This window comes from Oryzias latipes, chromosome 2, assembly GCF_053564925.1.
Source record: "Oryzias latipes strain Hd-rR chromosome 2, Olatipes_Hd-rR_3.1".
Classification (NCBI taxonomy): Eukaryota; Metazoa; Chordata; class Actinopteri; order Beloniformes; family Adrianichthyidae; genus Oryzias; species Oryzias latipes.
Window position 1 is genome coordinate 1,860,458 of NC_136238.1, and position 11,895 is coordinate 1,872,352.

The 11,895-nt window shown below is 47.1% G+C and overlaps 1 protein-coding gene across 2 annotated transcripts; it reads left to right on the forward strand.

The window, feature by feature from the left end:
- The first annotated feature begins 662 nt into the window (after nt 1-662).
- On the forward strand, nt 663-9,804 carry adgrg7.1 (adhesion G protein-coupled receptor G7, tandem duplicate 1). 2 transcript variants are annotated; one of them, XM_023949442.2, is made up of 16 exons: nt 663-797; nt 2,163-3,269; nt 3,350-3,454; nt 3,522-3,631; nt 4,021-4,161; nt 4,233-4,315; nt 4,577-4,719; nt 4,920-5,045; nt 5,882-6,063; nt 6,347-6,499; nt 6,569-6,681; nt 7,083-7,432; nt 7,612-7,693; nt 7,764-7,916; nt 8,237-8,393; nt 9,038-9,804. In XM_023949442.2, exons 1-16 carry the CDS (start codon nt 764-766, stop codon nt 9,227-9,229), a joined length of 3,231 nt encoding a protein of 1,076 aa, XP_023805210.1. In that variant the 5' UTR covers nt 663-763; the 3' UTR covers nt 9,230-9,804. The 2 variants fall into 2 exon arrangements, with proteins under 2 accessions (XP_023805210.1, XP_023805208.1); XM_023949440.2 differs by having other exon boundaries at nt 6,347-6,681.
- Nucleotides 9,805-11,895: the final 2,091 nt, after the last annotated feature.

Below are 11,895 nucleotides of genomic sequence, written 5' to 3' on the forward strand. Positions count from 1 at the left end.
AATCTGGTTTGACGGTTCTCATCTTCTCCAGTCCTTCAAAGACTCAAACTTAAACTGATGTCTGAACATGGATCTAGACCCGAACTAGACCTAGACCTGGTCCCAGCGACCTGTTGATAAGTCCACATCAGACCGGTCAGAGATGTTGGAGGAGGTTCTGTCCGTCCTCAGATACCAGCGGGTCCAGCAAAGGTCTCCAGTGCGCTCTGGGGAGGAACATGGACTCAGGATGAGGATTGGTTCTGGTGTTCTCCAGACTTCATGTTCACCCGCTGACAGAACCCAGACATGTCTAGTCTCTCTGGTTCTATTTTTAGAAGCTGTAACATGATATCCGTCCTACCACATGACCCCCTCCCCCCTCCACGACCTGATGATCCAGATCAGGTATGATCCACACCTGAAGGTGGTCTGGACTGCTGGAGGACATGACTGTCACAGAGGATGGAGGAAGAGGAGCTGGCTGCAGCTCAGGAGGAAGGTTCTCTAAAGTTCTCATGGTTTGCAGACCTTCTCCATCAGACTCCTCCTATGTAAATCCTGGACACACCTGGATTCACGGAGATCAGATTTTGTCCTCATCTCAGATCTTCTGGAGAACCTGAGGCTCTGCAGATGAGCTGCTGGTCCCTTACAGACGGACTTTGAACCGCCGCCGCACCTTTTACAACTCGGCCAGCATTCTGGAGCATATTTTCACGGACACTTCCTCCTCTGCAGGTGACATGCTCCGACATCAAGAGCTCCTGGTCTTCGCCACGTCATGGAGCACTGCCTCTGCTGCATTTCCGTGCTTGGTAAGAACCACACCGACATTTCAGAAGCAGAGGGTCCAGAACCGGGTCTGGTTAAAACCTCCTCAGAGTTTCTGAGGGTCAGGAGGAACTTCTGCACCTTCAGTCACAGAGACTTCAGCTGAAGGTGAACGTTTGAGAGAACAGATCACTTTGTGGGTAAAAATGTCACTCTGGTTAGAGATCCGGTCCTCAGACCCGGGTCCTCCAAAACCAACCAAGCCTCTTGAAAGACCGAGCTGCTTTCGTCAGCAACCTCCTGCAGGCTGAGCTCTCCTGGACGAGGAGGCTCCTGCTAGAAGCTGAGATGAACCTGATGTTCCTAACGTTCCTCTCATGGAGTAAAGACAGAGCATCAGCTTCAGCTCCTGTCTGCCTGTTGGTGATCGTCTGCAGTTCAGTTTCAGGTCATGGCTAAACTAAAGTAAAGTAATCAGTGGACAGGATAGGCTCCAGCACCCCCGTGACCCCGAAAGGGAAAACACGGATTAGAAGATGAATGAATAAATGAATGAATGAATGAATGAATGAATAAATGAATGAATGAATGAATGAATGAATGAATGAATGAATGAATGAATAAATGAATAAATGAATGAATGAATGAATGAACTTCTTACAAACGGAGATTCCCAAACCAAATGAAAACAGCAACAGTAATTCCTATCTATAAGAGTGGAGACAAACTAATTTACAAACTGTAGACCTGTTTCTATAGAAAACAGGGTCTTTCTCGGTGTTGCTGTGAGCGATAATGTCGATCAGGCCAAAGGAGGACACTTCACACCAGGAAGTTATGCAGGAAACTCAGAGATTTACGATTCTGGCAGATCTGTTGTTGTGGATGAACCTGTTTCTACGACATCACAATGGACTGTAATCCCAGTGAAATCTAGCACTGAGATAAGGTCGTTGTGAGTGTTTGAAGTGTTGCCACTTTAGAAAGGATAGTGATAACGGAGGACAGCATGTTTGTAAACTCACCTAAACACATCTGACCCATGGAATCAAATGGTGCCTTGGTTTTCCTGTTAGCAGTTCATAAACGGTGACACATTAACCTCTTGAGACCTGAGATCCTCGTGATCCTCTGGATGTCCTCGTACCTGGGCGCTGTGGCTATGCGTGCAGAGGGTTATCTGTAATGTTAGCTCGGCTCTTAAGAGGTTCAAAAAAACAGTTTGTTCAAGTAGATGCTGGAAATGTGGTTTTACCTGAAGGTCGACACTGCTGTGATGGTTTTGTCTTCACAGCTAAATGTTGCTAATTCGCTAAAGAACTAGCAAAAAAAAACAAAAAAACACAAACAGAGTACTTCATGTCAGCAAGATTTTTGATTACTCTGACACCAACGTTTTGTTTTGACAGCTATTCTGTCCTCTGGAGCGCAATCCAGCCGCTTCTCATTGGTTAGGATGACTTCACCAACAAGCACTTCAGTTTCCATGGAAACAGAGAATACTGTGACGCCATTTGCTCCAACTGACACTACTATGGACACCCCTGCATTCACTGGGACTACCGTGGACACCCCTGGATTCACTGAGACTACCGTGGACACCCCTGCACTCACTGAGACTACCGTGGACACCCCTGGATTCACTGAGACTACCGTGGACACCCCTGCACTCACTGAGACTACCGTGGACACCCCTGCACTCACTGGGACTACCGTGGACACCCCTGCACTCACTGGGACTACCGTGGACACACCTGGATTCACTGAGACTACCGTGGACACCCCTGCACTCACTGGGACTACCACAGACTCTCCCACAGAGACAATTGGTCCCACTGACGCCAACACAGACCTGCCTGTTGTCACTGAGACCACCGCAGACCCCCCAACTACCGCTAAGAACACCATGGTGCCGTCTGATCCCACTACTGCAGACCCCCTCTTTACCACTGAGAGCACTATGGACCCACCCAGTTCTCTGGAGCCAACTGAAGCTCCAGGCAGTACTGTGGTCCCCCCAGATGGTGTAACTGAACACTTACAGAGTTCTCTAGGTACAACAACTACACCCAACGAGTCCCCCACCACCATTAGATACACCACTGTGAACCTGACACCAGAGTCCACCAATGATACAGACCTGACGAACGCAACTCAAGGAACTCCCTTTACCACACTCACCACCACATTATCATACTCCCACACCATGCCAGACATGATCACAGATGGTACCTCTCCAACCCACCCGACTACTCAGATTTTAACTTTATCTCCTCAGAATCCAACTACTATTACTACTAATACGTCTACTAATACTACTACTGCGTCTACTCTGGCACCTACCCCCACTACCCCTTCCAGCCCCACCCCCATCCCCACTACCCCTTCCACACCAACCCCCATCCCAACTACCACCTCCACCCCCGCCCCCCTTGTTTGTGCTAATGGTGGGACAGCACTGGGGAGCATGGTCTGCATCTGTCCGGATGAGTGGACTGGACCAACATGCTCCCTGCGTAGGTGTTTTTTCTTAAGGCCACGCCCATTCCATCAGGTGGTTTTCCAGGTCAGACCTTCTCTGATTCTGTCTTCTCAGAAAACTTCTGCAAGGCCGCAAAGGTTGAAGAATTTCAGTTCCCGCGCACCTTAGTAGGCTTTTTTGCATATTCTGAAAGAAGGTGTCCGGCTGGAACAAGTGGTGGTAAGTCTCCACCCATGAACACAGACCTGACGTAGTTCCCACTTTAACCCTGAAACTGCCCCCTCAGCTGGAAAACCTCAGGCTTCAACCAGATGTTTGCCCAAAGGTCCAGTCCCTGGATTTGGCCCCGTTCGTGTTTTTCAGTGTGAACAGACGCTGAGCGACATCCTGCAGAATGTGAGGAATGACCGTCTTGTACAAATGTGTTCACCTACATCAGGGCTGCTCATTCCTGGTCCTGGAAATCTACCACCATGCCTGTTTTCCAGCTCTCTCTGCTCTGCTTGATGCTGATTAGCTGGACCAGGTGTGTTCATTCAGTCAAACTGTGGAGACAAATGATTTTGCGAATCAGCAGCTAGCAGGACTTGGAGATCTGCAAAACAGGCAGAGTGGTAGATCTCCAGGACCAGGAATGAGCAGCCAGATCTAAATGATCAGATGATCATTAAAAGGAACAGTCTTTCAAAGATCTCCAGATTAGAGTTCTCTCTAAAATCTCCAGATTAGAGTTCTCTTAGAGACCTCCAGGTTCATTCTGTGACACTCCTGGTCCTGATCATCAGCTCACCAGTGGAGCAGATCTGGAGCTTCTGGCTTCCAGCACGCAGATTCTAACTTCTCAACCAGAGGAGATGAAGTCAGAAAACATCACAGCCGCCGCCCAGATCGCCAACACTTTGCTGCAGTCTCCAAACGCCACAGAGGTAGAAACAGACTGGTGGGGGGTGAGGACCTGGGCCAGCGGCTGGTTGGACTGTGATGTCATGTGTTTCAGGGCGTCAGGGCAGCAGCCATGGCCACCGTCAGCCAGCTGATGAGCGCTCCCGTCAACACAGAGGAAAACAACGCCACCCAGAGGTAGAACAGAATGACTCCACACTGCTGCCAAAGGAGAAAGAGGCGTGGTCATAGGCTTTCACACAGGGTTAGGGATATGATGGCCTTTATTGAAGCTCCGCCCTCCTCACAGTCTTCTAGCAGAGAGATCCTGTGATGACCCCACAGTTCCTGTGTTCCTACTGCGCTAGCTAACGGTGGAAACCACATTCAGAGCAGCCAAAGCTTCAGAACAGAATCCGGTTCTGAGTTCTGGTTTAGCTGATGTCTGTTTGTTGACAGTCTGACCCAAACTCTGGACAACCTGTCTGTGAACCTGAGCCGCAGTCACAACACATCTCAAGTGGTTCAACCAAACCTGGTGGTCCAGTCGGCCCACGTCTTGGATGGTGACTCTCAGGGGATCCAGTTCACCTCCCTGGCAGGTTGGTGAGACACAAAGAACCAAACGGCAGAAGGAAAACTGAAGCGGATTTCTGTGGTTCTGCCCTACCTTTAAAAAAAAGACATCTTCAGTTTGAAAAAAGCATCAGTATCATTTATCAGTATTTTGTGTGATTGTCTATCAGTTTGTTGGGGTCATGACCCTCCAGCTCTGCTTTGATAAAAACTCTCTGGTTTTTAGGAACGTCTGGGAATTTTTCCGCCAACAGACTCCAGCTGAACACCAACGCTCCAGACGTGGTGGTGGAAAACGGGACGACAGTGGAAGCGCTGGTTTACCTGCGATTTCGCTCGGGTCAGCCAACAGGTGAGGTTCCACACGTCTAACCAAAGAGGTTTAACAGCCGCTGACTAATTCAGGTACCAGCAAAACAGAATCTGACAATAATTAACGCTGTCAACCAACACTGACTTATGCACTTAACCAGCTCATGGCTGCACTAACTAATGCAGGTAATCAACGTCTATCAGCATTAATAGGAAATGAACTAGTCCAGTTATTTATGATGGAACCTGCAGATGAATGAGAATCTACACTGATGCATTGGTTACAACCAACTGTTCTGTTCTGCTTGACCTCCAGCAGCTGTCGTTCATCCTCCTCATCCTCACCTTTTCTGAGCTGCATTCATTCCTCTGCTTCTCTGACAGACTGTTGTTGTTTTCTCCACTAAATCCTACTTTTGTTGACTCTGTTTCTGTTTTTGGACCGCGAGTTAGCCGTGGATTTACCAAGTGTCCCGGCGTTCCCTTACGATCTGGATTAACCCTTTGGACCGTTTACTGGAGCTCCCTCTCACCTCTGACCCTGATCATCATGGCTCCTCTCCCTGCCCACTTTCAGTGAACAGCTCTGCTCATGTCTGAGCTTCTACCAAACCTTTAACTTCTGAGTCTCCGTTTCTCCTGGGTTATCCATCCTATAACGTTACGCTAACCAATGCAGTTAACCATCACTGGTCATTACTAACTATTGCAGGTAACCAGCAGTAAATTTTGCAGTCAACCGGCGAACCTGCACTAATTCCTGAGTTCTTAAATTCATTTTTTTCAGACACGTTTTTGTCAAACGTAGCTTACATGTTTGGTCAGAACACCTTCGTCAGAGTGGCACTAACTCCTGTGTTCTCCTCATGGTGTCAGGAGGTTCCACTCAGACGGTGTCCAACATCTCCATGGGTTTTGTCCTCTACCAGAACAACCGCTTCTTCACATCAAAACGGTTCAGGGGGCGCCAGGCTACCATCCGGGTCCTGTCCGCCACCGTCCGGGGCGAGGAGCGCAGCATCACACCAGAACACGTGGAGCTGCAGTTCAGACCAGCAGTGAGAAGACTCAATGTTCCACCAGACCCAGAAAGAACCCCGTGGTTCCCATCATCGTCGTTTAAACACCAATCACTGATATCATCTACTTAGGACTATCAAACACATCCTTTCCCCACCCCCACACTAATCCAGCCAAACGCAATCAGATCCATGACCAATTCTGTTTCCCAGGTCCCCCCTTGCTAACATCAGCTTCCTGTTTATACACCCCACCCCCCGGCAGCAGGGAACAGAGACACAGCTCAGCTCAGAGGTTCTGACAGCAGTTCTTGCCTTTCAGGTCCCTGAGGGGTTCCTGCTGCACGACTTCTCCTGCGTGTTCTGGAACTACAGCCTGCTGGACTGGAGTACCACCGGCTGTTCTAAGAGAGAAGCTTCAGATGGAGTTCTGAGATGTTTCTGCAACCACACCACCAACTTTGCTGCTCTTTGGGTGAAGCTCTGCAGGAACGAGTCTTTCAGAGTTCTGGATGACTTTGTTCTCACCCTGTTTGTGCTTCAGTCCTACAGAGAGGACTTCAAATATGCAGAAGCTCTGAACATAGTATCCATCGTGGGTTTGTCGTTTTCCATCCTGGGTTTGGTGGTCACCATCCTCCACCACATCAGAGAAAAGTATGGTTGATTCACTCAGAGGACAGTTACTAGGAGGTTTGAGGTGGATTACATGAGAACTCTTTGAGGAAGAACTCAAAGGGTTCTTGTTCAAGTTTAGTTCCCAGTTTATCTCAAGTTCTGTTCAGAAGAGGATAGAAAGCCGGTTTAGGTCTAGACCAGAAGCGTCAGACCGTCTTCAGAGCCAAAGTCCCTTTCTGAGAGGGACCAGGACTTTGGGATGTGGTCTGAAAGTGGGAGGAGCCAGAGCTCCAGGAACAGCTGTATGGGGGGGTTTACAGGTGTAAACCACACAAAGAGAGTAGAAGCAGAAAAGGTCCAGATGGCACACATGAGCAGATAAACAGAACCACGACAGAAACGACCTAGAACCTTCTCATGAACAGACTTCCTGTCCTCAGCTTCCTCAGGACGCCCCGGAAGCAGACCACCAGTGTCAACTCCAGACTAGCTCTTCTCTTCATCTATGTCAGCCTGCTGGCCTTCATCATCACCTTCATCGCTGGAGTCCAGAACCAGCCTAGGAACACAGAACCAGAGGACGTGGACGACAACGTCATCCCGGACTCTGAGGAGCACGTGTGGCCCGACCGCGGCCCGTGCACGGCGGTGGCCGCCCTGCAACACTTCTTCCTGTTGGCCACGTTCTCCTGGAACAGTGTGTATGGAACCCAGTTGGTGCTGCTGGTCCGCTCCATGCGCCGGAGCCTCCCGCCGTTCTGGAAGCCACTGAGCGTGGCAGTGGGATGGGGTAGGTCCCGTGTGTCAGCTTCCACGAATGACTGAACAAGGTGAAGGACACGCAAACATGGCCGACAGACAAATAAATAACAATCGGTGAACGGAGAACAATGGATCTTTGATGTTCCAAAGGTTTGTGTTCTTCATTGAAGGACGGTTTTGGTTTCAAACGCTGCTGTTTCCTGTCAGGATTTCCTGCTGTCCTCACGGCGGTGACCCTGGCGGTGACCTACAGAGCAGACTCGCCGTTGGGATACCGGCAGGAGGAGTTGTGGGTTTGAGTTCCGTTTGGTCGTCCCGTGTCTGGTTCTGCAGTTCTCATTGGTCGCTCTGTGTTCCAGCTGCTGGCTTGCTGGTCTGGAGAAGGATCGCTTCAGCTTCAGGAAACCTCTGTTCTGGGGCTTCCTGCTTCCAGTGGGCCTGATCCTGATCTACAACATGGTTCTACTGCTCCTCACATCGCTCATCACCTGCCGGGACTCAAACCTCAGAAGGTCAGATGGTCCTCAGACTCTATCCATCCTGGAACTGAAGGATCTTCTGGATCTGCAGAGATGTGGACAGACGTTTTCTATTTACAGACAGGTTCTAAAACAAAGACCAAAAACTGGTCTAGACCAAAACTAATATTCAAGACTTTGTTTTTATTTGACCAAAACTCAGGAAGAAACTTTGAATTCCGAATCAGAACAGGACATTCTCCTTTAAAGAAATTCAGAGTTTGCTTCAGTTCATACTTTGAACAGATCGTAGTCAAATATTCTAGTGAAAGTCTTCGTTTTTAGAGTATCTGAGCCTCCTGGTCTGGTTTCAGTTCCCGCCACTCGTCCTCCACCAGCAAAGTTCTGGTCAGCGTCTCTCTGGCGGTGCTGCTGGGTCTCTCCTGGACTCTCGGGTACCTGGTTCTCGTCCCCACTGGACCCGCAAAGACCACCTTCAGCATCTTATTTTGCATCTGCACAACAACGCAGGTACGGCCCCGCCCACCTCACCATCTATGATGTCACTGAGCAGGAAGGAGGGTCCAAAGCAGAGCTGCCCAGGCCTGGTCCTCAAGATCCACCAGGTCTGCCTTCACTCCACACCACTGATTGGTGTTCCATGTTCTGATTGACTGAACACACCTGGTCCAGGTGATCAGCAGCAAGGAGTGCAGGGAGATCTGGAGAACCGGCACAGTGGTGGATCTTCAGGACCAGAGTTGACCTAAGGACTTCCAGAGTCGGATCAGACCTTTTCTTCACAGTCTGGAAAATATCCACAGCGCTCCGGGTTTCCCACCTTTCCCAGAGTTGAGTTCTTATTTCACGCAAAAATCAAGAAGTTCTTGGTTTTCTCCGAGTCTGAAAGAGAAAAAGATTTTGGCCCCTTTGAAGGGAGAACTTCAACTCTTGGAAACTTCCAGAAATGCTTCGAGCTTTTCTTTAAACATCCAGATATTTCACCCAAATCAAAGTAGATTAGACATGAAAACTATCATTTCTAATTCTTCAATCTAGAATCATCATCAGATTTACTGACTGAAATTGAACACAACCCAAAGATGTGCGCTCTCATGCAGGTCTTCAGGGTAAAGATCTGAGGAATGAAACCACGGAACCTTCTGTGTTTTCAGGGTTTTCAGATCTTCATCTTCTTTACGGCCAGAACCCCGACCTTCAAAAACGCTGTGAGGCGCTCTCTCCGGTTCGTCACCGCGGCCCGACACAGCCTGAACAGCACCAAGTACCATCTGTGGAAGAACTTAAGGGAGAGCTTCACCACCGAGACCTACAGGGACGTGAAGGAGGGAACCACCAGCCTGTAAGATGGAGGAGGAGGGAAAACCAGCCTGTAAGATGGAGGAGGAGGGAAAACCAGCCTGTGAGATGATCAGGAAGGGGGGGGGTTCCACAAATCTATCAAAGACCATCGACCATCACAGCTTCAAATCCTGCTTTAGGTCCTTGATCTCTGTTTTAACTCATTCTTTGTCTTGAAGTATTATGTTACTAATTTTGGTCTTTTTTGAAATTCTGGTTTTCATTTTTTTTTTTTTAAGTTTGGTCTACAGTTTTATTGAAGTGTGTTTTATTTTAACTTTAACCCTTGTTCTATCCTAGGCACTTTAACATTGGGAGTTGGGTCATCTAGACCCACTAGACAGAGCTCTGAACCTTTTTTCTTCAATGATTTGTGATCTTCACTGGTGTCCATGGATTACATGAAATCTTTCCACCTTTATCCACCTTTGTCATGATAGGGAGAACACGTCAATGGAAGGGGGGGGGGGGTCATCTAAGATAGCACAAGGGATAAACTACAGTTTTTTGTGGAAGTTTTTTTCCAGTTTGTCTCAGAGTCTCACGTAAGTGTGAATAAAAAAAGATTCCTCTTCCTGCAGCTGATGGTTTCTTCTACAACATTTAAAGTGTTTTAAGGAACTTGTTCACATTCTGAGTCCGACCCGATGGTTTCAGGTCTTTACAGAACCGTGTTTGTTCCTGTTCAGGTTGGATGTTGTGGATTTCTGGTTGCCTCTTGGTTGGACGTCAGGGGGGTATTCCAGGAAGCATGTTTAAACTCCCCTGACTTTAACCCTGAACTCTGGCTGAAATCCTCCTGAACTTGTTTACTCTGGGTATGTCGGTTCCAAAAGACCGGATATGAGTTAGCATAATTACGCTCCACTTGGTAACCCTGGGTTAATGCACGTGCACAGCAGGTACATACAGACATTCTCAATGGATCAACGATTTCCAGAGTCACCATGGAAACGCGTGGAGAGAAAAAGAGAGAGCTATACTTCAGTGAGACGGAGTCTGAGATTTAAATGACGGCGTATGAAGATTATACGTCCATCAAAAAAGTAACACGGCTTGTGACGCATATATACTGTGTATATATAACTTATCCAATTTTGCCAACTTAAAAGAATTACTTCTATTGGTAATAAGTAATTTAGTTACATTTATTCAACCTAATTTATGTCTATAAAACTCAGTAATTGTTAATACAACTCAAATTCACATATTTATCTAACTAAATGTCATATTACTCCAATTCAATTAAATTTTTTTCCATCTCAATTTATTATAATTATTGAACTCTCATATGTCTAAGTTTGAGCCGGCAGATATACTCATTTTTATAATGATAAAAAGAACGAAACAATATGCACAAAGTGCATAAATTCAATTATGTATCCGTCGTTGCAATTCAATGTAGGGGTGCTATATAAACTCATCATCTTCTCTTTCACTCTCACTCATGGTGCAGAGACTTAAGCACAGTAGGACAAAATAACTCGACAAAACACAGTAAAACAGCTACACAACTAAACACATTTTGTCAAAAAGCCACACTTAAACCAAAATCTGTCCAGACAGGCAAAGGAAATGGTATCCCACAATCCCTTGCGGTGCCGATCTAACAGCAGCACCAACGTTACACCTACTTAATTGAATTAATTTGAATGAAAGTAAACATAAATGTCTGAAAACTACGTGTTATTTTTAAACTGACTTAACTAAAAAAATGATTTATCTTAACTGAAGCAAATAATTAACCCTTGTGCTTTCTTAGATGACCCCCCCCCTTCCATTGAGGTGTTCTCCCTACCATGACAAAGGTGGATAAAGGTGGAAAGATTTCATGTAATCCTTGGACACCAGTGAAGATCACAAATCATTGAAGAAAAAAGGTTCAGAGCACTGTCTAGTGGGTCTAGATGACCCAACTCCCAACGTTAAAGTGCCTAGGATAGACCAAGGGTTAAGTTAGATCAAAGTATAAAGTTTCTCTTTCCAACATCCATATGTGGTCTTATCACCCCCTTATGGTGGAAAAAGTATTATCTGAGCTTCTTCATCCACTAAATCATCTTTAAATGGACACGCCATGCTGCTTCACCTCTCTGAAAACAAACTAACCTTCAACTAAACCTGCTCCGGACCAGGTTATGATCAGAGCATGAGTTGCTATGGCAACTTGACATACCCTGAAACATACCTCCATTTCTGGAACCGAAAACTGAGGTTATCAACTTCCTTAGCCTCAAACTTACCGTGGGAGCTAGCAGAACCTGCTTTCTGGAATACCCCCCTGCTGTGTTAGGATGGAGCGATTTCTGAACACTGTTTGAGCTCCGAGCTGATCCTGTTTCAGAGTTTAGTGCTGCACACCAACACTTTGGCGTTTCCACATCCCATAGTTTGTCACCTCCTTCACTCTCTAAACATCAGGAATGAGAGGTGTAGAACCTAGAATGCAGCAGAGCAGAAAGTAAAACAGAAGAGCTACTGATGACCTGCAAAACCAGAGATCATCAACTCAAATGAAAACAGCTGTGGAGGATCATCAACCTGAACCTGGTGAGACTGAAAACAGAACCGGACCAGAACCACAGGAAGGTCACCAAAAGTCCAAACCAGATCCTCACATTAGAACAGTTTTAGGATTATTTCATGATAACGTTTCTCTGCTGTTGTTCAC